The sequence below is a fragment of the Corvus kubaryi genome, unplaced genomic scaffold, assembly GCF_017639235.1.
Source record: "Corvus kubaryi isolate FWS band 111438036 unplaced genomic scaffold, C.kubaryi_AGA036_p1.0 74, whole genome shotgun sequence".
Taxonomy (NCBI): Eukaryota; Metazoa; Chordata; class Aves; order Passeriformes; family Corvidae; genus Corvus; species Corvus kubaryi.
In genome coordinates this window covers 12,427,519-12,454,195 of record NW_024582061.1, presented here as the reverse complement: position 1 = coordinate 12,454,195, position 26,677 = coordinate 12,427,519, and the positions used below count along the sequence as shown (strand labels likewise).

General features: G+C 38.2%; 2 protein-coding genes across 6 annotated transcripts in view; one reads left to right on the top strand and one right to left on the bottom strand.

Moving 5' to 3' along the window:
* Window positions 1–3,729, top strand: part of APPL2 (adaptor protein, phosphotyrosine interacting with PH domain and leucine zipper 2) — a 33,675-nt gene extending 29,946 nt beyond the window's left edge. For both annotated transcript variants that reach the window (XM_042051206.1, XM_042051207.1), the window contains exons 18-21: window positions 397–433; window positions 543–683; window positions 1,349–1,396; window positions 2,201–3,729. In XM_042051206.1, the coding sequence (XP_041907140.1) occupies window positions 397–433; window positions 543–683; window positions 1,349–1,396; window positions 2,201–2,329 (355 nt within the window). In that variant the 3' untranslated portion in view covers window positions 2,330–3,729. The remainder of the gene's footprint in view (window positions 1–396; window positions 434–542; window positions 684–1,348; window positions 1,397–2,200) is intronic.
* WASHC4 (WASH complex subunit 4) overlaps window positions 1–26,677 on the bottom strand; it is a 55,540-nt gene that overhangs the window by 12,424 nt on the left and 16,439 nt on the right. Inside the window, exons 14-34 of one of the 4 annotated variants that reach the window (XM_042051202.1) lie at window positions 25,475–25,601; window positions 24,022–24,147; window positions 22,597–22,704; window positions 20,819–20,965; window positions 20,631–20,710; window positions 19,650–19,755; window positions 18,798–18,914; window positions 17,606–17,774; window positions 17,312–17,466; window positions 15,708–15,782; window positions 14,791–14,895; window positions 13,216–13,350; window positions 12,362–12,470; window positions 11,609–11,675; window positions 10,809–10,895; window positions 10,149–10,296; window positions 9,891–9,987; window positions 9,215–9,411; window positions 8,116–8,215; window positions 6,841–6,916; window positions 3,766–6,100 (exon numbers count right to left, since the gene is read on the bottom strand). In XM_042051202.1, the coding sequence (XP_041907136.1) occupies window positions 6,849–6,916; window positions 8,116–8,215; window positions 9,215–9,411; window positions 9,891–9,987; window positions 10,149–10,296; window positions 10,809–10,895; window positions 11,609–11,675; window positions 12,362–12,470; window positions 13,216–13,350; window positions 14,791–14,895; window positions 15,708–15,782; window positions 17,312–17,466; window positions 17,606–17,774; window positions 18,798–18,914; window positions 19,650–19,755; window positions 20,631–20,710; window positions 20,819–20,965; window positions 22,597–22,704; window positions 24,022–24,147; window positions 25,475–25,601 (2,323 nt within the window). In that variant the 3' untranslated portion in view covers window positions 3,766–6,100; window positions 6,841–6,848. Of the gene's footprint in view, window positions 1–3,765; window positions 6,917–8,115; window positions 8,216–9,214; window positions 9,412–9,890; window positions 9,988–10,148; window positions 10,297–10,808; window positions 10,896–11,608; window positions 11,676–12,361; window positions 12,471–13,215; window positions 13,351–14,790; window positions 14,896–15,707; window positions 15,783–17,311; window positions 17,467–17,605; window positions 17,775–18,797; window positions 18,915–19,649; window positions 19,756–20,630; window positions 20,711–20,818; window positions 20,966–22,596; window positions 22,705–24,021; window positions 24,148–25,474; window positions 25,602–26,677 lie in introns of those variants that run through there. The other 3 variants (XM_042051203.1, XM_042051204.1, XM_042051201.1) reach the window with 3 other exon arrangements.

Below are 26,677 nucleotides of genomic sequence, written 5' to 3'. Positions count from 1 at the left end.
TGCAAAGATACAAAAAAAAAAGATACAAAACAATGGACTGGAAGATTCTCTTTCCTAACACTGTCCTTCCACAGTAGTGTCACTGTAGAATATGCTGATATCAGACATTCCCTTTAGCTGGGGTGTGTTTATGTCCCTCTGCATTTTGTGTCAACCCAGGCACTCAGGATCCTTTCCAGGTGACTCAGAAAGGTGCTCTGACCTGTACCTGTCAGGCAGCTGAGAGTCAAGGCCTAGATTCGAACCTTGCCAAGCACAGCTAAAACATCTGATTCTGTGCATGTTTCCTCATCTATAAAACTGCTAGAGTTACTGCCTTTCTATTTAAAAGCCCCTTGAAATTACCAGGAGTCACTCTAAAATAATTTTCTTTTTTTCCCCACCATGTAATTGCAGGTTAATAGATCCTCAAACCCAAGTTACACGAGCAAGTGTAAGTAACTTTTTCTATCACAGCAGTGACTCCTCAGTCACACGAACCTGAGCTAACTAGCTAACTTGAGCTGGTTAAAACAAATAAATTATTTATTTTACTTTTCCAGTTTGAACTCACCACTGTGACACAGTTTGCTGCCCATCAGGAGAACAGGAGACTGATTGGCTTTGTGATCCACCTCAGTGAGACTCTGGGAGAAGAATCCATGAGTGCATATGTTTTTGAGAGCAATACAGAAGGGGAAAAGGTTTGCATAACATTTAATAAAATTCATTTAGAAAACAGGTCTGTGGCTTCTTGGCTTACACATCTGGGAAACAGGGCTATAGAAACAAGAGCAGCTCAATTTCTGGCCAAGAAAACCTGTGTTAACATGGAAGTCTTTACTGGCTTACGTCTAAAAAGGACCGAATGAACAGATAATGCATGTACAAGGAGGAAAGGATGGGATTGCTAATTCCAGCATTAAGAGAGATGGGAAAGTGCTGTCCAGCACCAGCACTAACAAAAGCAATGTCAGCTATGTTGAGATGTGCAGCTGTGAAGCTTTCACAGACAAGGCAGCCGTATGTGCTAACACCACTGGCTGTTCGCTGCATGCTGTAACAGAAATAGGGAGTGGGGTGGAGAACTTCTGTCCCTACAAACAGTAACACTCCCCCAAGTGTGGGAATAAAGTCTGCTGAATAAAACTAACCAGGCTGAGCACAAAGATTTACCAGCCTTTGTGAGCTTTGAAGCTGAACCCCAGATAGTCTTAAAACCAGGCCTAAAAGCAGAGGTGGAATACCAATTTGCTATGCTAACTACAGATAAAACTAAGTCTGCACTGACACTTCTATGGTTTACTCTTAATTAAGGAACAAAAAAACTGAACCAAAACTGAACTTTACATGTATTTTTTCTTTGTAGATTTGCTATGCCATTAGCTTGGGAAAAGAAATTATTGAGGCACAGAAGGTAAGTTTGTTTCATTCCCCACATCTGTATGATACATCATGATCTGCTTTTCAGCTGCACTGTCCAGATACCTCTGGTGTGCATAAGAAAAGAGAACTGCTACTCCTCCTAAGGGCAAAGTTTTTCAGACATTATTTAACACAGCAAAAATAAACTCAGTTTTTCACAGTAGCATAATTTGAGATAAAATGTGCCACCCCAAACCAAATTCAGAATTATACAAATCCAGTTGTTCATGTCTGAAAGAAAGCTGTGAGCAAAGTTTTCAAAAAAACCAAACCAGCTCTTTGTAATGAAGCATAAATCACACAGACTGCTGTTTCACTGTTAGAAACTTAGATTCTTTCCTTCCCTAGGGATGAAAATCACAGTGTTATTCCACTTAAAATGAATGACAGAGTTCCCCTGTCCCTTGTTAGATACATTTTATCTATATAGATGTGACATTAGTATTTGCTGTATAGTTTTGCTGCTAAGACTTAAGAACAAGATGGGGAATGAGCTTTAGTCACAACCAATAAGCATGGGTAAAATAAATAAATAGACTTTTGTTACTTTTCTCCTTGTTTTTCAGTAACTAAAGAACAGCAAAATAAAGGCTCAAAATTAATTACTTTTTTTTCTTATATACCCAACGGGTCTTTAGTTAACCAAAAAGTATTGTTTATGTTTCAAATCTTTATTCTAAAGGTTGTTTTCAAAAAACCAAAAAAACCCCAAAGTTGCAAAACCTTAGCAAGAAGTACTGGGAAGTCTGTGTTCCTCAATGGCTGCTGCAGCTTGCTGACCTCTCTTTTTCTTCAGGATCCAGAAGCATTAGCTCAGCTAATGAAGTCTGTGCCATTCACAAATGATGGGAAGTTTATGCTCCTGAATGATGTGTCAGAAGAGGATGGAACCATGCATGAAGGAGGGGAGGAGTCAGAAGCATAAGCAGCTCCTGTCACTTCCTGCAGCCTGTGCGGGAGCTGCAAAAGCAGGGAGTCGTTTTGCAAGAATCTCTTCAGTCACCTGCGCACACCTGAGGCCAGCTGCCCTTTCCTGCTGGAGAGCACTGGCGACTTTGCAGGGCGTCCCTCTGGCTTTACAGTGGCAGCACAGCAGGACTGGGCCCTCGAGGCATTTTGCATTTGTGAATGTGTAGGATGGAGCTGTGTCTGGGGAGCTGACAATCCCATGTTTCGGCAGGAGCCCCACGCTGCTGGTGGGCAGCAGAGCGCAGCTGTCGGCCACCGAGGGTTAACGGCATTCCTTACATTTACAGGGCCAGCAGCCTCTCATTCCACTGAAATTCCTGTGAGCTGCCTGCTCCTCTGACAAGTATCAGGCCTCAAATTTCCTACCATAGTCAATTTTTATAGTTTGCATGATTATGTGCATCTGAATGAAGGTTAAAAATGCACTATCTACTTTATTTCAGATGAAGTTATTTTTAGTCTAGTTTAAGTGTAACAAGATTTACCTTTTGTGTTAGCCTATTTACAAAATTTGTTAAACACTAAATTTTTCCTATTAATATAATCTATTTTTATATTGCATATAGAATAAGCTTACAAAACAAATCTAAGTGCCTACTCTTACCTTCCAGGGGACCGCACTCTCACGCTCTTTAATTAAATAATGGACATAATGTATCTCCTTGATTTATTATTCTAAATACCACTGACATGCAAACCTCAGAAGGAGGCAACGAATGTGGCATGTTAGTTGTGTGCAGTTTTTCTATGGCTAGGTTTCTTGCCAGAGATGGTAATAGTAGGACAAATAAGTACTTTTGTAGTAAGAATTCTTTGTATTTTTAACATTGTGGTGACATGCAACAGCTGAGTCTACCAGCAACCTTTGGTTTTAAAAAACTGAGCAATAAAATGTTAGATTACAAGTCTACAATGTATTGACAAGTTTCGTAGTACCTTCCTAAGATTAGACACTAGAGAGATTTGGCTAATAAGTTTGTATTTTTTTCCCCTCCTGAAAACATGAGCAACATTACTCTGCAAGAACAAAGTAGACAAAATAAATACCTGTTACTAGGGGGGAGGGGTGTAAGCTGTAGCATAGTTTATATTAATCAAGATAAGATATCTAGAAAAAATGGCTGAAATTCCTCAAACTTAAATTAACTCTTCTCAGTCACTAGGAAACTAGATTTTCCATAAGCAGAATCTGTACAAGAGTATCTGAAGGATCCTGGATTGGAAGTGTTTGATGTGGAATAAATTTAATTTAACTGGTTACCGAATGTTTAAAAGTACCATGGAAGAAACTGTTAGTAACTGACACAAAACCTTCTTCATAAATAAAAGCTGAAGCTGTCTTATTAAAAAAATTAACACCCGCTGAACTGGTGTTACTGAAAACACTAAGAATGAGGTTCTCAAAATTGCATTTATTAACACAGTTTTATGTACATAATGTTCTCTACTCACAAACCAAAGAGACTGGAGTAACAAAATACCCTTTTGTACAATGAGTTAGGAAACATTAAGTAGTACATTTGGTCCTTTGTACCTGAGAAGCTGAAAACAGCTGTTGATGGACGTCTGATGCAACTCAAATTTCCTTCTGGTTCCAGACCTGCAGAATGTGCCCTTCAGCACCGTGGTGTTGCTGGGGCCACGCCGACTCTTGGTGTCAGGGCTGACAGGGTGTCCATGCTCTGCTTCCACTGCCCTGCGAGGGGCAGGGCACTGCAGCCCCGGGCTTGTGGCATACCGGGCACTGTGACAGGAGTGTGCACGACCCCTGGCAGAGCAGCTGCTGCCACTTCCAGCAGCCTTGGCACAAGGCTGGACACCTGAGGGCAGTGGTGGCAGCTGCCTGCCGGGGGTGAGAGCCTGGCCTTGAGCCTGTTCTGACCCTGTCCTGAAGGAAAAAACCGCTCGACATGTTTTATGTCCCTGCAGCAAATTCATCACCCTCCCTTCTGGCACCCCTGGGAATTCTGAGTGAGCATGTTTGGTTTAGTTTAGGGGATTTTTTGTTTTAGCTCCATTGTCTCATCTCCAGACAACCAGTTAGGGTTCATTTGGTTCCTGTAATTGCAACAGGAGGCCAAAAGCAATAGAAAGAATAGTAGCACCACAGCATGAATTTTGCACCCCTTCCATATCCTTGTGGGGAGACAAAAGAATTTAATGCAACTCAGTGTCACATGTGACATCCAAACCTAGGACCCACCTTGGATTTCAGATGAGAAAAATCTTTCTGCATGTCTATGCTGCTACATGACAAAGAGAAAGAAGGAAATACAAACTACAGTCCTGTATTAGCAAGAATAGCTCTATTATCACTGTACATATTTGTGTTTGTATATATTTTTGCCGCATAGAGTATACATTCAGTCCTCCCAGATTAAACAGGCGTCTATAAAAATAGTCTATGTCTTTCCTCTAGAATTTCCATCACCAGAACCACGTGAATTTGTTAACCACCATACATGAAGACAGTGCTTAGTTCACATTATGTTCAGCTGCAAAGTCTTACCTTAGCAAGATAGTGTTTTTCCAAAAGAAAAAAAAATGGAGGAGGGAAAATACAAATGCAGATTAGAGTGTGGGCTGTGTCTTGACTGCACACAGTGCCCTAGCAAGGCCATCCTGGGGGAAAGGAACACCATCTATGTGTGATTCTGCTGTTGCTGTGGAAGAAGGAAATGCAGCGCTTGGCCATTCCACTCCATGAACTTACATGACTTCAGCTGAGATGGGAATGTGGAAGGATGTGCACAGCAACTGCAGCAGGATGGGAAGCAGCAGCAAGAATGCTGATCTCGGCAGTGCTACTGAGCGTTCAGTGCGGGCACAGTTTGGTCAAAAAAAGTGTACACAAATTAAAAAAAAAACCCTGTATCAAAGTAAAAAAGCAAAAATATAAATCAAGTAATGCAGCATCCTTTAGGGCAGTTATAATGAATTAAAAATAAAAACTTTAATGAGCCCAGCTGATTTTAACAGTCCATGAAGCTTGTGTGTCGTGTTCTCAGAACCAACAAATGGAACGTTTGTATCAGTCTGGTCTTTCCAGTTGCGACAAAACATTCATCCTTGCTGTCTGAATGTTGAAGTGACTGGCAGGAAAGGACGAATCAGAAGTACATCAGGAATCGTTTTAACCAGTCACCCAAGAGTGGATGGAACAATTTGAACCATTAAAACAAGTATTAAAGCAAGTTTGGTCTAAAAAAACAGGAGTGCCAAAAAAACCCCCAAGGGTAGTTCTCTCAGCTGCACTGACTGGAGTAGTTTATTCTGGTTGGTAAGACCTAGAAGGGTGTTATGTTCTGGGAGATTAAAACACACCTGTGTATTTTAATAAAAATGGTGTTTTCTTTTAAGCTAATTCTAGCTACTTAAGTTAGGAATCCAAGTAACACTTGCACAATCTAGAACCTCTACTTGCAGGCATGGACAGATGTTATATAGAGTTCTCACAGTGTTCAGCAGCTTCTGAGCCTGCAGTGCAATTACTGTTAATAATCAGGCATGTAAGACTGTATGAACAACACATGGTACAGTAGACCTACAAAGGCTAGGAAATACAGAATTGAGGCTGAAACTTGCAATTAGGCACAACATATTCATGAACTGTAAGATCACTTAATAGTTACAGACACCCATAACAGTGTCTGGTCATAAAAGGAAGAGCTGATTGTGGTTCTGTCTTGGCTCTGGATTTCCTTACTTCTGTGGATGCAAATCAGACCTTCGGTATGAAATGAGAAGTAATTTGTTATGTTAACTTTCCTTGTTTTCCCATTCTTTGATAAGGGGGCAAAAACAGGGGAAAATAAATGCCTGACAGGATCCTAAGTTCCCACAGTACAAATACTATCTATAGTAAGAACAAGGTAGTTTGGAATGAAACAGTAATAAGCATTTCCATTTTGTGTAATGGATTTAACATAAATTCACAACATACACTGTTACACCCACAGTGTAACCTGTGACTGCATTAAATGCAACAGGACTGCACAATGACACGTCTGAATAATTTTTTGAACAACAGATACATCCAATATCTGGATTCAATTTTTTTTCTCTGGTTGAAGAGATGCCAGTTCAAATCTTGGACCAACAGCCTATGGAGTTTGGGGTTTTTAAATGCTATGATAGAGATGCGAGAATGCATCTAGAAATAATTAAGGATTTTTTTTATCTGCACATCTGTACTTTAAAATAACTACCTCCAAGGTCAACATTTTCTTAAATTATTTTCAATCTAAAGAAAGTGCTGTAAATAATACAAACTCCTGAAAAATAGGAGTTTCTACAGGAAATATAGACAAACACAGACCTAGCCTCACTGGATGCTAGTATACTACTGTACATTTCCTCTTGGATTTAATAGAGCAAGTAAATCAAATCTAGAGCTTTTACCCCTACAAAGTGTTACTGATGAAGACAAGGACATGAGTTATTTGAGTAAGTAATCATCACCCATACCAGCCATGTCATTTCACAACAGGCTCTGCAGGCGTAGAGTTAGAAAGATCTCCGTTGCTTGCTTTACCAGATTCTTCTACAAAAATAAAAAATAAAGACATGGATCATGTTTAACACTCTATTCGAAACAGAACCCCTCAAATCTTAGCATATATATATGATGCTGATGTCATAGCAACATCTGATGCAGAATTTCATGGTCACCATATGCAACCAGACCTTGCAGCACAAGAAGTCCTGACCCTATGAAGAAATTCATATTTGGGGTGAAAGGTTCTTCAATCAGCAGTACTTGTCTAAAAATTACATATACAATGCTCACACATTTCTCAGAGTCCAAATATCATGGTAGAAGACATAGATACTACCATGTTCAGAACTTTCCACCCTGGTATGCACCTCCAGCTTTACTCACTGCACAACACATGCCTGGGGAACTGAACAGGTGTCATAACAAAGAATATTTAATCTAAAATATAATTAACTGATGTTCTTCAGAATGGTCTCCTACAGACTCCAGAACAGCACATCTATTCTTACCACAATGCTTGGAGTTGTTTGGATTTGTGTTTGGTGGGTTTTTTCTTGAGCTGAGTATTTATTTGAGCAACTTCACTGAATATGATCAAATGTAAATTCATGCCAAGAGATTTTTTTTTCTTTACAAACTGTTTTTCTCATGTAGAAAAAACCTGAATCTTTTTCTCCTGTGACTGTAATCTCACAGGTCACCTGTGCCTTTGTCAGAACCACAGTGGAGAATTATTCACCAATTCAATTTTTAATATGCTGCTCCCTAAGTTTCTACTTGTGTCTGAACTGCATTTCTAGATCTTGATCCTTAGAAGTACTCTCATTTCTTTGGAAAGGATTTTCCCAAGAGAATCTTTCAGAATTCATGAGGGAGAATAGACAAGCAGGAATAGAAATGCAAAAGACCCACATTACCTAGTCAAGAGACCACACCACGAATTAAGATCTTACTCTTTGAATACAGAATTCAATAGGAGACCAAGTACATCATAAACATCTGAATATATATAATAACTGCATCATCTGCCTATGAAAGTTGAAAACCAGCTGGTACAATGGGTGAAAACCACTTTATTTAACACCAGCTAAGGTTGTCATTGTCAACACTGGTAATTGACGAGGTAAGTGTGATGCTGATCGACCCATGAGCAAGAAAGCAGCTATGAATAAACAAAAAGGACCTTCCCTATTAGGGCACACAATCTCCCTAGCCAAAATGTTCTACATACAGCATTCACTCACCTTCTTTTTCTTTCTTTTCCTGGCTTTCTTCTGCTGCAGTTTTATCTGCTCTGAAAAAAATTCTTGCACTACTTAGTGAGAAATAAAGGAGTTCAAATTCCTAAGGGAAAAGAGAAAGAAGAGGAGCATCAGAGTATCACAAGAATGAATTTGCAGACCGATATAAATGGGATTTTTCAGGAGCATCTTAGGCACCTAGATTTCAGTATCTAAATCACTTAAATGCTCTTGAAAATCCTTCTCCATTCATACCTTATTCACATGCATTTTACAAAGCAAATGTCAGCCTTTACACTAAAGGGCAACTTTAAGCAAAGCAGCATCACTGCAATCCATCACTGATCTGCTGAGGCTGAAAATGAGATTTGTAGCAGCAGTGAGAACTTAGAGCAACTTGCCCATGGAAAACCATGCAAGCCAATAATTTAAATGGCTACAGGCTTGATCAGTGTCTGAACAAGGTTCAGTGATGTGGTTTTTTAAACACAGAGGACCAAACACAGTGCACACTCCTGGATACCATGAGGGCATACAGGGCCTTATCTATTTCAACAAGACATTACAGAATGTAATCATGGGCTGTAAAACTAACCAATGACAGATTTGTCCCATAGGCTTCTCCAATCACGAGTGAGAAAGCAGCACACCACAGACAAAACCTGAGCTTCTGTGCTTCAAAATTCAAATACACCTTTCCTCTATTTGACAGCTAATGCATCATTCTATTCAGCAGCTCAGAATTAACACTCAGGCAACTCTGAGGGTTCACAGCGTTATGTGAAATCTTTGTCGTTAGAAGTTTAACCATTCTCTCCTGTTAAAGCATTTCTGGTTTAGTTGCATTACATTTCAAACTCCATGGGACAAAGAATTCCAATCAACCAGGTCTTCAAATAGCACAAAAACCGATGGCATTCCCTTCACATCATACACCTCAAGTATTTATGCTCTTTTTGCATTTTTGCTGTAGACAATGCTCTGGATTTTGCTCTCAATGAGCTCCATCAGAACACAGTTACATGATTTGTGATGGGTAAGCACTGAACCCAAAACAGAACAGAAATTGTTACCAGAACAGGTAACCAGGCCCGTGCTGTACCTGTAAACAAACTTCCAGCCGCTTGTGGGTAAGGTTCATAGTCTGTAGTAGTTTTTCATCTTGATTAGAGGACTGCACGTTCTGTTGCTTAGCTACTGCTCTTATTTCCTTCACATACTTCTCTCTAACAGACTGGAACCAGTGCAGAGAATCAAACTCCTGGTACTGATCCAAAAGCTTCAGAATGTAAGCCACACCTAGTCATTGACAAACCATGTACTAAAGTCAACATGCAATTTGCAAAACATTTTGTGAATGTCTTTAATGGATGAGCCTAAGCTGATAATTTCATGCAAATATAATTTAAACTGTTATTAACTTAGAATTATCTATCAGGAAAAATCACAATAAAGAACAAGCTTAAATTTTTTAAAAACCTCACAACTTCTCCAAATACTTGCATTCCTTCTCATCTGGATGAGAACCACAAGTTTTGAAAGAAACTAGGAAGCACCAATATATGTTAAAACTGTCTGCTCCCATACACAGCTATTCCATGTTTAGGAAATTCTGAACACAACCATAACCCTCAAATCCATTTTGCTGAAGCAAAGACAAACCCAATTAAATTATGGAATTTTTAATTATGGGAACAGACAAATTATAAACAGAACTTTTCTTGCAAATACCCATTATGTTGGCTTACCCAAAGGCTAGTGAGGGTGCTGAAACTTACCCATGGCAAACCCATCATCAGTGAAAGCTGCTCCACTTTTGTTCTTCTTATTCAATTTCTCCTTGCAACTGATCGAATGCTCTACAAAATTGAGGGTCTGAAAGAATGAAAGGCTGTCTTGGAATCACAAAGAGACTCACAAATTTCCCAAGGCATAGCCACACATGCTACTACAGTCTAATAACAAAATATTTAAACACAACCCTGATCTGACAAGCCCTTTTTTTAAGTGAGCCCTGGTGCAACGCACACACTCACCAGGGGGGGAACAATGATGTAGAAGTTCCGCAAGTGCATGTTCTTCGGACTGCGGAACTCGGGAGCAAAGACATCCACCAGCATTTTGAAGTACTCTGTTCCCTCTGCAAAGTTCCGCGTGAGGTCACTGAGCACAGAGTCCAGCTGCCTGCAAGGGATGAGCAATGGGTTACTCAGTTCTGCTAAAAGTCCCTCTGCTTATCCACCTCGGAGGATAACAACCTTCTCTTCACCCTTTGCCTACATCCAGAATCCAGGATTTGGAAGGGTACCCTACCTCTACAGCCCATTTGAATCATGTGTCTTTATTTAATTTTCTCAGAAAAGGTCTATGAATAAAATACTTGCATCTTTTTTATCTAAGACCCTGAACATTTTAGAAGTAGAGCTCAGGCACATGGTGAGGAAAGCTTGTTAGCTTTTAAGCAAGGATTTCTTCAAGAAACCAGGTTCTAAGTGTCTATTACTATCAATGCTACTTCACATTTTCTAAACAACTGCTTCTATTTGCTTTGCTTAAAGCAAATATTTTTGCATAAAAGCAGCTGAACTTTTAATATACACACACACAATTAACCAATAGCTGCATTTATAAATATAAAATGACAATTCTCTCATCCCACCCCTGCCCCAGACCTCAAAAGCATGATGTTAGTGTACCTTGCTGCTTTTTGTGTTTCTTCTGAGAGTCCTTCTTCTTTCACCAGCTCTTCAAAGTTAACAATATCTTCCAGATCAGGAACAAACCTGAAAACTCACTGTTTGTTAGGATTATGCTCAACTGTCTGTGTTCACTGAAGTATCTACCCCAATTTATAATTCACTTAATTTCATCTTCGGGGCTTGAACTACTTACTTCAAATTATGTCGTATCTGTCACACCATTCTCATCCAGGCATTATTAACCTCACTTCTAAACACACATCACTATTTGTACTTCTGTTTTTACTGGACTACCATCTCCTCTCTCCAGCACTTGATACTCTTGGTAACTCTAAGTTTACTATTACTTGCAAGAAAACGAACTATTTCTTATTATGTAAAAGTTACTATGTTTTCATGACTGTTCATAAACACAGACAAAACCTATACAGAAAAAAGTATGAAAGGAATGTGTTTTCCAAGTTCCTCAAGGTTTGTATTACTTTTCTTTAATGCACCCTTGAAATTATTTAACATCACAAATTGCTGGATTAAGGACTAATGCCATACATGTGCATTCTATTAACTCTTTTGCCATGTTTTCCCATAGAATTTGTGGGTTTTTAGTGATTTATGTGCATGATTGTACAGTGCTGAATCCCAGCACTGTCTTCAATAATTCCACTTAAATGAAGGCATATAAAGGGAACTTTTCAAAATGTATGGGGGATAGGTAAGGGCATAGGGAATATCAGCAAGAATAGAGAGCAAGGGGAAGAGAAGGAGCAAAGAGGAAAATGAAATATTTGTGGAAATACCTAATTGCACTACTACAGCAGTGAAGTCCACCAGATCTTATCATTCGTACATAGCCCATAGCATTGCCTTTAAAAACAAGAAAAAACAAGGAAGCAGTTTATAATTACTTAAATACACACACACTCTCACAGCCTATAGGAGCTATGAAAACGTAAATTAAAGTTGCCACGTAGTTCTGGCAAAGAACTTGGCTCTGAAAGCCAAGTTATAAAAGTTAAATTGAGCCCTGCTATCAAAAGTCTATGCAGAGAAATAAAACAAAAATACATCATCAAGCAAGGGTTTGTTCACTTTTGTACAAACTCTTTTCACTGGGCACATTAAACACTTGCAAGTTCAGATCAGTCCTGCACATCTACAGCATCACTGGCTGAAAATAGCATTGTCACATCATGCATTACTCAAGGATACTTCAGCAGGATGAATGGCCATTTTTTGAAATACATGAACTTAACAGTAATTGGTTTTTACTAGGAAACACACTCAACATGGATAAAAGTCAGTTGCATAACAAAGAACTGAAAGGGAACAGGAATCTATGCAATCTGTAACTCTGTTGGAGATTAGGACATGCAATGGCCATTTCTGTGCAATTAGATGAGAGCATTTATGTAGCATGGGCTACAAGTGAACTACTTTCCATCTGACTGGAATTAAATCTACCTTTAGCCTGAGCTAAAAGGTCAGTTACTAGCTGATGAAGAACTCTTCCATTTAAAAACATTTATAACATCTTAGATAGCATTTCATACCAATCTGACTTATGAGTTGTCTGAACTGGTCAAGATAGCTCTGGCCATCCGGGGTTATTCCAAGTTTTCTGATGCCACGGTTGAATTTATCTGCTCTTTCAAAGGGATACTAGAAAAAAATTTTAGAATAATTTGTAAGAATAATTACCTACCCTTAGAAAAAAATCTTTTCATCACATCAATAGAATTCTATTTGTAATTTAGTTTTACCCCACATTTACAGCTTTATTTTTTTATAAATCATACACCTGCTCGTCTGTACTAGTTCACAAGGCTCATTTTACTGAGTCACTTCTGCAAGGTGACAAGTGAAATAGTTTTACTGTGAACAAGAAAGTATTCCTAAAACAAATAAGCCCTTGACATGCAAAGAAGCTAGCAGTCTATTTTACTAAATACATTGTCTCTCCCATTTTTGAGAAAATTTTCTAGCATGCAAAATCAGACCCTCACTCCCAAATCCTGACATACCGGAATGAGTATTTTGAATCCAAAATGATCACATCATTTTGGATTCAATTCAAGTAAGCTTATTGTTCAAAACTGAAAACTCTTATGCATGAGTTGGACCAGAAGTTTAGAACCTCCAATAGACTACAACTCCATCAAATCATCCTTAAGACATGGAGAGAATGATTTTAGCCAACTCCATATTTACAGAGCAGACAGAATGAAACAAAGGCCTCCTGAATACAGGTATTGGTAACACTGCATTTTGCTAGGACAGAAGCTGTCCCTTTGTCAGGGGATACACATTTAAATAATAGGAGTGTTATGGTTTGGTGCACCTTCAGTCACATGAAAGTAGCACTTCTTTTAGCAAATTACTCTACAGCCTTCAAAAACTACTATACCTTGTGATCATTTTGATCCTTGACTTCCCTGAAGAATCTGATGTCTTTGATAAGTCTGGATTTGATATGTTCATCATACATGAACTGGCTAAAAATGTAAAACTTTTTCCTCAAGAATTGGTAAGTGAAGTTTACCTAGAAGACAAAAAGAAAGAAAACAGTCAAATCAAGAAAGTTAGCAAAGTAACAAACACATCTAACACCCTGTTTTCACCAGATGCCTAAGTAACTTCTAATGCAAGTTCTCAACTTACTTTAATTTCCCTGTTTTCAAAGAATAAGGAAAAATGAAAAACCATTCTCCTGGAAGGCCTACTCTCTTCCAGGAAAGGCAGAGGGACCAAAGGACAAGTTCAGTATTTCAGTTGATCACCTGCCCTACACAGCCATTAGTTTGTTTGGAATATCCTGTAACTGTCCTTTTGAAACAATACAAGCATCAAGTTGAAACAGGCAGACATGACCAACTTCCTCAGTATCTGCATAATCTCCTGGCACCATTTTTTCACTTCCTCAAAGTTTTCTAAAACATTTTCTCAAAAGGCAGAAGTACACTTCTATGGTACATATCTCAATACTTCTCATGTCTGCAAAAATAACTTCACTCACAATCAGAAGTGAATAAATCTACATCACCAAAAAATAATTTGAGTAGCAGCATTTTCTGAAAAAGTCCCCACTCTCCCACAAAAAGTGAAAGAAATCATTAAAACTTTATTTTTAATAATTCCCACTTCGAAAATAATGACTTGAGAGTGGGTTCAATATTTTAGTAAGTTCCTTTCTTTTGGTTTTCTTGGGGGTTTTTTTTTGGGTTTTTTGTTTGTTTTGGTTTTTGTTTTTTGGTTGGGTTTTTTTTTGGTTTTTTTTTTAATGGAGCTAGAAGAATAGAAAAAAGGAAACAGCAACAACGTGGAAGTTAAGCAGCAGACTGGAAAGCACTGACCTGAAAACACCTTTATCATTGTATCCAAACATGAGAATCCCAATGATAAAGTCCGGCTGTAGCAGACACAAGGCACCTCTTTGCATTTACCTTGCAAAGAGGCAAACGCCTTTGGCTGTTAAAATGGCCACCTACACCTCAGACATCATTAAAAGCGTTGCAATAAGAAGTCAGTTTTCCAACAAGTGATTAGAGGTCTGTAGCTTTTATTTTGCAAATTGAAAAGCTGATAGTTCTTAAGCATAGCAATTACAAGAAGAACTTAAAAAATTAACATTGCATTTTCTCAAGATTTGCTTTAACTGCAGCAAAAGTACCTGTCTACTAAGCAGCAAATCAGGCCATAACGTCAAGAACAGTCCAACCAGAACATCTGACTCTCCTTTGATGTAGTTTTAAATCTCTTCATTAACTTTTATATAACAACTGGAAGTGATAACACTCCCAACAGATTGTGATATCCATTTGTGCCACGTCCAAGAACTGATTTGTTTTATTAATTCACACAGAACATTACTACTGCATTATTAAAACTGCATAACCAAATAAACTATTAGGAGATGCAAGGAGAAGGTCTATGTGCATAATCACAAACAAGTAATCCAACAACAGTGCAAAAAGATACTCACTGTTGTGTTCATGATTCCTGTTCCGTGAGTTCGAATTGAATTAGCAATGTGTCGGATATTGATGGTATTCAAGTGTTTGTTATTACTTGTTCTTTCAATGAAGATCTGGGAGGCAGGGAGGGAAAAACAAAGTTAATTACCTAAAACTGGTTCTGTGATAAATTACTGATCTAAATAGCCTATCCCTTATTTCTGAGAGCAGCTAATATCTGGTACTTAGGGAAAGAACCAAGAAAATAAAGCATGGATACAATGAACTTTATCTGGTAAATTTTTCTGATTTCTACAGCTGTAATTCAACAATTCCAAGGCAGATGTTGCACTCAAGACTCCCATATTTATTGAGATTATATCCTACATTAAGGTGTCTAAACTCTTTTGGCACCTGTTTGTACTTTTGACCCCACACAGACCACAGCAATGAGTTCCACTACTGAATTATGAGCTATGAAAAAAGTACTTCTTTTCTTTCAGGAAGCCACTCATTTTTGTAGTGAGCCCCTCATTCTCACATTGTGAGAAACCCCAAAGGTTTGCTCTCTGTCCATGTTCTCCATGTCAGCCACTACTTCATCTCTCCAATAACCCATTTTCAGATACACATTTTTCAAGCTCAGAAATCATGTACTTACTATGCCCTTATAGAGCAGCCAATTATCCTTGCTGCCTTCTAGTTTCACTAGAAAATTGACATGGAGTGATCCTACTGCCATAACATATCCAAAATATGCTACACAACAATCTAGAAGACCAAGCCACAGCATCCCCAAGGATGTTTATCTAAAGTAGCAATACTATTTTATAGCCTCTCACTACACATGTTCAGCCTGGACTTTTCTTTCATGTACTCTACTCTGCATTTCACAATCCCTTCAAACTGGAGCCAACTGCCTGGAAAAGTATGGGAAATACCTTACCTGATTGTTCAGATTGTAGAGGTAGCGGGATACAAAAACATGAATATTTCTCATGATTTCCAAAACATCCAGACCCTGAAACAATATTATTTATTGAGAATGACTATGGTAAAACTTCTTCAAGAACTACTGACACATCTAACCACTAAGGTGCAGAAATACTGTTTCTGCAGTTACTTGAAGGTATTTTAGAAAGCAGTGGGTTTTCTCTGCAAAATGAAGAACCTCTTAACACTTTTTGTTCAGTGTCTGTAAGATAATGCTTAGAGGAGAAAAAAACAGCTCAACCCATGTTTTAACATTTACACTTCTGCCTCTTTCTTTCCAGCTTCCCCTGAAAGAGAGGAATCCTCCAGCCTATTCCACAAGGCACAATTAAACAATAAAAAACCTAAAAATTGAGATTTGTCTGTTTTCAGATTCTAAAATATAGAATCTTGCCTTAGAGATTTCTACAGACATATAGATGTCTATGGAGAAATAAGCACCTAGCTACTTTTATTTAATATTGTTTAGCCCAACCTAAAAGACTGAGGTTTGCTATTTACAATATAAGTTTTACAATTGTTTACACATTTTTCCCTAAGGAATCTCTTAATTATCATTGGGCCTAGAGATGATGCTATTTAATTTATATACCCTATTTCCAGTTGTGCCAGGGATTTTATCAGGCTTTTGAGGCTGGGGGTTATGAAGTGTGGGGTGTCTTTGTTTTGAAGTAAAGCTCATACCAGAATGAATGTTATGAAACCAATGTCATGAAATTGTTTAATTCTTTGTAACAATGTACTGACCAAATATGGCCAGTAGAAAACCAAAGCTGGAAACAGAAGCTGATCTACAGCACTTTTGTGCCAAAAATCCAGCTGGAGTACTTAGTTCTACACCCTCTTTCAACTTAGGAAGACACAGCCATCACGAACATTAGCAAAAAAGGGGCTGTACTTCTAAGAGCTTTCACCAATGTGTTAACCCAAATGAGGGAATGAAGCAAACTGCCAAAAATATCCAAGATATTAAAACTCTTGAAGGAAAGTCTTCAAAATATAGACCCTGTAACAGTGAATATCATCACCATTAACTTGATGGCACTACAACTTTATTCTGAATGGCACCATCTTTAGCAGCTTTTAGGAGGCTCTGAGTCACTCTCCTATAATCTAATTCACAGATGTCCAAAAGTCCTCCATGTCCAGCCTGGGAAATAGTTTCTCTTGATGATGACAAAGCAGAACCTGCTAAAAAGCTAGCAATAAACTAGGGGAAAAGACTCACCACTCAAAGGTCATTCCATGCTTTTAACAGTTGTCTGGATCTACTGCTTGCCAAACTGCTAGCTGAATTTTCAAGAAAACATTCTCTGACTTTGCATACTCAATTAATTTCATTATGTTAAAAAAATGAACAATACAAGCCCAACCTGATGTTAACTGATATCAGTGTGATCTCCAAAGGCAGATAAAGATCCTGCCTCACAAATCAACCAGAAATTAAAGGTCACTTATTCCAAAGAGTTCTCTGCTCTTGGGTACTTTAATTTCAATTACTCAGTCCTATGACAGTGGAATGGAAGAAGTTCTATTCCTGTCCTGTGGGCACTGTACCTGCTCCAGAGTCTGGCTGGGAAGGTGTGCCTCAGTCATACTTAAACCATAGCGCTGGGTCGCCAAGTTTCTCATCTCACTGTAGGTGGCCCAGTCGTGAAGAGCTACAGTCGTTAAGTTGTAGAAGGTCTTGTCCAAGTAATGAGTTACATAAGCTGTGAACACACAGAAGGATGAACTAAAATAATGCTACCTATTTAGTTAGGAAAGTGTGGAAAGAAGTGAAAAGATATACAAAGCCAAAGTATAAGAGATGAAAATAACAGAATCAAGCAAATGTACAACTCCCCTCACCTTTTATGTCAATGAATCGATTGAAAAAACGTATTGGGTTCAGAAAGAAGAAGTGAGCCAGGTCCTTCATGCCAACTCTGAAGGGGTTTCTGTCATCCAGCTTCAGGTGTGTGTGAACTGATAAGCGCAGGTCCTTTTCTATCTCTTTACACAATTTGTCCAGCAAGTGCTATTCAAGAAGTTTAAATTTAAAAAAAAGAAAACACACCAAAACCCCAAACAAGCATACAAAAAAGCAAACCACAAAAAAATGGTGATGTTCAGTGTCCATTTACAATGCTTGGTTAGCAGAATCAACACTTCTCTGCAGATATGTGTAACACTGATGAAACTAGTGAAGAAAGCTTTGCTTTGGTAGGGCCACACAAGTCAAAGTCAATAAATACTTGGGAACCAGAAAGATATTCATTTCCTGTGCTCTTGTTCCAGTACCCAATGGCAAGAAAAAGTTACACAGTTCAGAAAAGGTAAAGGTGTAACTACTCAAAGCCATCTTTTACATGACTAAAACTTCCACAGGAGTTTAACACAACTTACACTCAAGTATTCTCATTTCTCATTTTAAGGGGAACTAGGCTTAGGGCTATCTATCTAAATAGTAAGAACTAATTCAGTGAGGAAGAGTCTTACAATAAGAAATTTGGTCTGATTCTCTGAATAATCTGTAATGTTTGGTCTTGAACTAGTCAAATAAAAAGCATAGTTCAAAGGTTAAAAACTAGGACTCGGGAAATCCAAATTTGCATTTTCTTTGTAAAACCTCCTTCATAATTCTAGATAATAATTCAGTCAAGAGGCCATCTGTATTTGCAGACCCTTCACTACTAAAAGCCATGCATGCACACTAAGAACAGTAGCATTTATTTTAGGCATTCATCCAAACAGAAGCTAATCTGACAAAAAGCACTCCTCTGTCTGCACAGTCAAATCTGTAACTGAAGTTTTGTTAACTTACATAATTTAGAGTGCAGTATTTTCATGTTCCCAGCCAACACAGATACCATTAAAAATGGGTCTTAACCAACCAAAATCATCAGTCAAAATAAACACTTTCTTATTTATTAAAATAAAGAACCAAAGTTCTCTGTGCAATTTTTACAGATCATATCAGATTTGCTACAGTAGATGCTAATCTGAGCTAAAGATATTTCAAGCACAGTGCTGTGTTTAATTCCCAACCACAACCAGTTACCTCATTGAGCACTTCCATGATTTCTTTGTCATAGCATTCCAGAAGCACCTCGTAAGATTCCAAGTGTCTTGCATGCATCATAGCAGGTACACAGTCCCGTAGTGCACTAAACATATACTTATTAAAAAATATATATTATTAACAGATAGATATATCACCAGCAACTCAAATAGAGTTCAAAGCTAACAAAAATCAGAATCACTAGTCTGCCCATTTTTATTAGAAATGGACTTCATAAACCCTACTGAAGTGTCATGTCCTTAACCTGAAGTATTATTTGCTGCTGACTGGAAGATCCCAAGTATTAGCTATTTCATCAGAAATTATTTGCACTTTATTCATTTCAGTACTGTACAACCATGGAACAGACGATTGATTTTTATCAGGATTATCATGCCAAAGCACGATTCACATCTGCAGCTAGTACATAGTACTTCAACAAGGGGAGAAGAGATAAGGGGTGGAAAAAGCTACAGGACAACTATTCAACACAGAATCACTGAACACAGTGATACCTGCTTTAGAAATATGTAACCACAATGACAAACAAAGGCTTTTAATGCTGAAGTCTAGCAGGTGTTCATTTCAAATTAGAATGAAGAGAGGAACAAAGAGACAGGCACAGAGATACAGAATTAACAACAGCAACCTGAGATTTTTTAAAGAAATCTAACAGATAGATTTAGAACAAAGATTGCTTTTATATCCTCCAGACTGAGGAGAAATGTCTGACTCAGTAGTAGCCAGGGATTTACTTTTTGAGCTTTCTATTTAAGAGCTTCAGTCTAAGGTTTATCATCTCTTCATCTGAAGCTGTCACAACAGTTAGTAAGTTGTAACATTACTACTTACATGTAGTCTAGCAGAATCCACTGCACTTTCATAGACATCATCTAAATAGATTGGAAAGACGGCTCGATGCCAGTACAAGAAACAACAGTCACATTGTGCCCGAACTCTGGAATAAAAGATTAACTGTTAAACACAGATTTGGAAGAAACCATTCTTCTAACACAGTGAGTGTGTTTTAACTAAAGACAAGTGCATTTCAGGCCCAAGTTTTACATCATTATTTAATGTTCCAGATGCACTGACCTTCAGAAGTTCCTTGTTAAAGAACTTTTTATTTCTTTTTTTTCCACTAGCCTATTTATAAATAAAAAGTACCTGCTTTAGTGAAAAGATTTACTCAGTCTCTGAAAGATTTAAATCTTACATTACAGTGAAGTCCTAAACAACCATTTTCTTATTACATGCCTTAATTAGTAGCCTAGAGATCAAACATACATTCTCTAATTTTCTCCTGTGAGTCAAAGGAGAAACAGGCCTCTCCCAATACAACTTGTCTACATTATTCCCAGGATTTTATCTCATGAGTCAACCACTGAAGGTGTTTTTCTCCCTCCATAAAAACTGCATGGAACCCAGATATTCACCTGGTTTACAAATGGCCAGCATGGTATAACTTGAGTGTGCACTGAAACTACAGCAGCAGTAAAAACATGTGAACTAACAGCCCAGTCTCCCAAACAGACTGGTACTAACTCATAAATTTTGGGGTTGGGTTAAGGGGAACACTTCAGCTTATCATAAAACCAAGTCATCCAAGAAAGTGATAGAATTTCTAAACAATCAACAGTCAGGTGAAATATAACTTGCCCAAAGACAAGTGAGCTTCAGACCTAATTCTGGAATTCTTTCTGTCCATCCCTGGTCTACAAAACATGCAAAAATCTCCACCAGCATGCAGAGACCAGATTTTGACATTCATACAGTGAAGACCCAGCTGCCCCAAGACACTGCTGCCTTCTATATACTGCTGCCACTGCTTACCTCTCTGTGAGTTCACTGATCAAGTCCAGTTTTTTCAGAACTAACTGAAGGGGAATAAGTTCCTCGTCTTTAAATGTTTTCTTTAGAAATGAAGAAAAAAAAAAATAAACACAAGATCACAAGATGATATTTTTTCATAGGACACTCTACCAAACAAATGAAGGGCTTGGAACAAGCATGGCACTCACCATCTGTGTTCCCACACTCAGTGCAAGGGAAACAATCAGTCGCCTCTGTTTCGTACTTGGCCCATTTAGGGTGTTCTCAGCCAACACTAAAGCAGAGAGGACATCCAGGCGTTGCTCACTGTACTTTTTATCAGAAATTACCCTTTTCTTGATGACAAAAAGACACAGAAATTCAGAGAAAAGTTACCTAAGCCCAAAGGCAATAGCTTACTATTTCTTCTTTTGTGGACTTGTCATAAATTGAGTATTTCTGCAAACAAGTTATGTTTTGTGAACAGAGGTAACTGAATGCAGATTCACTTACTCCGTCAATTCAGTGATATTACCTACCTATGAACTTGGAATATGTGCAGCCAACATGGACATAGGGTAGGTCATACAGTACACAAACACTGTGCAAGTTGCATGAGAGTGCATGGCAGTTTTAGTTCTAACGGACATGTAATTTAAATTTTTAATCAATGACTCCCAGTTGTTGATAACAAAATTCAGTTTACAGCTGAAAAGCCATGAGACATATAAACATGGTAATAACGACAGCTTACAATTTTCTACAAACTCTAATGTACCAGGAAGATGAAGTGCAAACTTATTTGCATGAACAAATGAAAGGAACCAAGTGTAATGGCAAAAAAGTGGAAGTCACAGATGTATTTGTGAGTAGCAGAGGGACACAGAAGAGGAAGTTTCACAAGAGTTAAATAAAACATCTTCCACACGTGTTGTGTGCTCAGCATGAAGCTCCTAACCTCATCTGCTGCGTGTCTTAGACCTTACACCACTTAGAAACAAAGCAGAGCAGATAAAAAGAGCAGTACTAATGGATCCTTCTATTTACCAACATTTTGCCTTTTACATATTTTCTGATAAGTAGTCAAAATATCAAGGACGGCTCACATATGTGTTCTTTCCAATATCCTTCAACAGAAGTCTTAGCATATTTCTATGCATTTAAAAATAACTGTAATGTAATTACAGATACCATTTGAAAAGTTTCTGAAAGGCATCTCTCTCTATATATGTGTACTCTTTGAAGAGAAACAGTTTTTCTTAGTAACTTTAAAGTTTGGAACCTCTTCAGTTCATGCTATTCCTGCTACATATATATATATATCTATATATAAATTTTTTATAAGTACAACTATTTTTTTGCTTACCCTAGAAAATATAGAGATGCCAGATACATAAATTGAGATTACAGCCAAATAAAAAGGAAATTTAATAGCTGCACCAGTAACAATAGCATACATCCTTTGTAATTCTGCTACTGAATGTGATGAAAGAATAAAACCAATCAGTAATACATCAGAACAGGCATACTAAAGTCTCATTTTCCCACTTGCCCTGAATTCTGAAATTCAAGATTTGATAAGCAAAAGAAGCCATTTTATCCCACAGTGAAATAGAGAATTTATGCCCACAGTAGGTTCCTGTAAGCCATCATGTACTGCTATTTTCCCAAGAAGACAAAGACTTAAATAACAGGCTGTTTGCTTAGACCTGCAACAGATTGCTTTATGAATGTGCATCAGAAAAGAGGTAAGCAAAGGTCAGTTTGTGAAAATTCACCAGAAATAAAATCTAAAAAGAACACAAGAGGAAGATGACAAGAGATGCAGCAGTTTAGAGGAAGAGGGGAATCATTCTTGGTCAAAAAACAGATAACCATCTATGCTGTACAGTTTTCTAGGAAGAAGCTTGGAACTACAGGAAAGCTTATAAATTTTGAAACTACCTAGAGAGGATGAAGATTAATTATTAGAACTTGGATTACATACCTTGGCCACAGAAATAGAGTGAAGAGCCTGATACTGCAGATGCTGAGTGATGTGTGTCACAGAGTCTGCCACAACCATGCTCCTTCGGTAAAACATATGTTCTATTGCCTGAAGTCAATCCCAAAACACATTAGTTCATGTAGTTACTAAAACTGCTGCCTTTAGAATCTGGCTTTATGTGTGACTCATCCACACTGCAAATACAGACTCTTTCCACTTTGTAATGTGCTGCCACTAGCATTTACAATTAACCCTTAGAAACCAAGAAGACCAAGCTATTCAGGAGCATAAAAAAGTTTTAGGGTTGATTTAAGTTTTGTTGTTTTGGGGTTTTTTTTTTCAGTTTTGTTCACCACTGCTTCCAGAATTCATCCCAAAATAGAGTACCTTTCTTTTGGAAAAAATACCAGGAGAAATGTGCAGTCCCCCATCTGGGGAGGAACAATATCCCCCATATACCAGTATATACCAGGAATCATCCATCATACCAGGAAAGCAGCTTGGAAGGAAGAACCTGGGGGGTCCTGGTGGACAGCAGGTTGAGTGCAAAGCAGCAACGTGACCCTGTCCCAAAGAAGACCAATGGTAGCTTTGGCTCCAATGGACAACACTTTGCTGGCAGCTTGAGGGAGGTGACCCTTCCCCAATTCAGCACTGGTTTGGCCACATCTGGAGTGCTGGTCCAGTTCTGGGCTCCTCAGCACAAGAGAGACATGGACACACTGGAGACAGTCTAGCCAAGAGCCATGAAGATAATTCATGGACTGAAGCATCTCGCATGTGAGGAAATGCTGGGAGGGCTGAGACTGTTCAGCCAGTGGAGAAAAGGCTTGGAGGGGAATCGTATCATTGTACATAAATACTTGGAGGGAGGGTGAAAAGAAGATGGAGCCAGGCTCTTGTCAGAGGTGCCCAGTGACAGAACAAGGGGCAATGGGCACAAACACACACAGAAGTTTCCCTTTGAACATCAGGAAACGCTTTCTTACTATGAGGGTAACCAAGCACTGTCACAGCCTGCACAGCCTGGCTGCCCAGAAAGGTTGTAGAGTCTCCACCCTTCGAGATATTCAAAAGTCGTCTGGACACTGCTCTGGACAACTGGCTCTAGGTGTCTCTGCTTGAGCACAGATAGGATGGACCAACGACCTCCAGAGATCCCCTCCAACCTCAATCATTCTGTGACATCAACTAAGAAAGCCAGTTAGAAGCTATGAATAAAAAAAACCCCAAAACAAACAAACAAATGAACAAAACCAGTCCTAGCCCTCCAAATCTATTCTCTAACCAAACCACTCACAAACAAGAAGCCAGGCATGCTAAACCACTTTCCATCACAGTTTTTTTTTTTTTAAATATGGGATATTTGGTCAATGTTCTCTGTAATTCCTACATGAAATAGACAATTTTCATCCAGTGACCTACCTTCAGAAGCTCCACAAGTCTGCACAGGGCTTTTACTGAGGTTTTGGTCACAGGTTTTTGCATTGACATGTAAAGATTCATTGTAGTTTTAATGATGGTGCTAAGACTGTATGCATAAAGAAAACCCTAAAAATAAAATGAATACAAGGGGAAGAAAAATTAAAAATTAATATTTCCACAAGTCAATAAAATAAGTCCTCTCTGTTTTGTTTCATACATGACAGACAGCTAACTTTTGCCCCTGCACAACAGAGAGCCTACCACTCCACTAAATTAAACAAGCATGAGATCCCAAAGCTGAATGAGACCCTTTTATTAGCAGACACTACGAAACTGCCTATGACTCATTAGATCATCTGATTAACCTCTTCTAAAGCCATTCCAATTAAACACAGGTTAGTGAGTTGAATAATCACAGAGCCTCAAAACAATTTCAGTCTATTGTAAATCAACCCATCAAACAATTCCCAACTCACCAAGAAACATCCCACCACAAAAACAATCTAAACCTTCCAGATTCTGTGGAATAAATACACTGGCAGTATTTACAGTTTTACACTTTCTAAATAGAAATGTCCATCCCACAGTAAAGATACCAGTCATCTCTACATAAACACATTCTAAGCTTTTAAATACAATGCTGATTATATACAACATGACAAAAAATTACTAAACTTATTTCAAAGAAAAAATAGTAATGATTAAAAAAAAGAGAAAAAGAGACTAGGAAAAGACAGAAAGTGGTGTAGGGAACTCAGTTCAGTATGGAACAAATTTTTAAGTCCATTGCAATTAATTCAAATGTAAGAACCACAGAGCCTAGTACATGCTTGTTTTTAGCTAAAGAAGATTCAAGATCATGCTTTTTTCACACACCTATTCTCATCAAATTTCTGTCAGGCAGATAGATACTTATAGAAACTAGCAAAAAATAAATTCAGAAATAAGATGCATCTTACATTAAGACTACATGCTGTTAGTAGGCCAAAAGAAAACCAGCTGTCTTGGAACGTAGTAAGATTCTTGTAAAGTATCATCACTAGGCAAAGCACAATGAAACAACACAAAACCTTTACTGGGAGTATGTATTGTCCTAAATAAAACTAAATTAAGACACTGGTTCAGTCCACCCTACATACCTCATGACTCAAAAGGAAAGAAACCCAAAACCTTTACTACAAGAAAATGAAGCTTTTTGGTTTCCTAAGTCAAGAGAAAAATCCAAAATTCTAGCCACTGAATATTTAGTCATAGTCCCTTTCCCCATATTCTTTATCAAAAGACCTTTTACAGATTTTCTTGGAAGAGTACTGGGCTTTACAAGTTTTATAAGAATTCCCACACTGTGAAATAACACACCAATGATCACAGAACTGCTGTGATTTCTTTTTATGTTCAACAACTTGCACCAAAACATCAGATTGCTGCACCACCACATTAGAAGACTGCACACCTGGATGAAGACATTGCAGCGGTTAGAAAGATCTTCAGAGAACTTCGTCGCGCGTTGCTCCTTGGACAAGACAGATTCCATTTTTGTCATCCACGAGCTCACAAAAACATAGTATGAGTGCATATCTCTGGGGAAGGAAACAGGGAATGTTGCTCACTTCAAGTAAGAAGATTATGAAGATTTTCTTTTCTTATTTCTTTCCAAAACCTTAAGTGTTGCAAGGGAAATATTTTAAACTTTCAGTCCCCAAAATAAAAACTCACCATTCCTAAAAGTATCAGAACCCTATACTCATTTACATTTTAATTCTCTGTAGGCAAGGATTAGTTACTCTGCCAATTATATCTGTACAATGAGTCAAAAATCATCTACTTTTCAAGAGAATGCAGGGCCCTCTTAGCAGTGCATATATTACACTTCCTTAAATTAAAAGGCCACACAAAACTGCTAGAAAGTGCTTTTAAACACTAGACAGAAAAGTCCAACACTGGTGCCAATTTTTTTTCCTCCAAGTTTGAATTTCTGCTGCTTACACACACCCACAAACACACACACCCACAGACAAACAAATATAACTTGTCATTACATCAATGCCAGACTGGACTGCTCTTAAGTAACATCATTCTACAGAAGTGTATCTGTTTGAATTACACTAGTTGTAATTAAATGGTTAAGTAGAGCTAAATAGAGAATCGTGACACTGCAATACAACTTCTTACAGCAGATGTAGCTGGGAAGTATTCAGGTCATTGATTCCATTGCCAAAAATTACACTTCTAAAGAGTCCTCATATTCAGGGAATAGTCCAATGCAAGGATTTGTAAACAAGCAAGAAAAGGTTACTTGCACAGTTCAAATCAGCAGATGCAAAATCTGGATTTTATTACAATATCCTCAAAATTGTGTGTACAAAGTAGGGAAACAAAGCTGGAGAAGGAGCATAAGCCCTGCAAGAGAGCTGAGGGTGTTCAGCCTGGAGAAAAAGAGGTGCAGGGAGACCTTACTGCTCTCTACAACTCCCTGAGAGGAGAGTTTAGTGAGGTGGGGTCTGGTCTCTTCTCCCAAGAGGAGGTTTAGATTGAATATTAGGAAAATTTCTTCACCAAAAGGGTTGTCAAGCACTGGAACAGGCTGTCCAGGGAAGGGGTTGGGTCACCATTCCTGGAAGTATTTAAAGATGTGGGCCTTAGGGACATGGTTTAG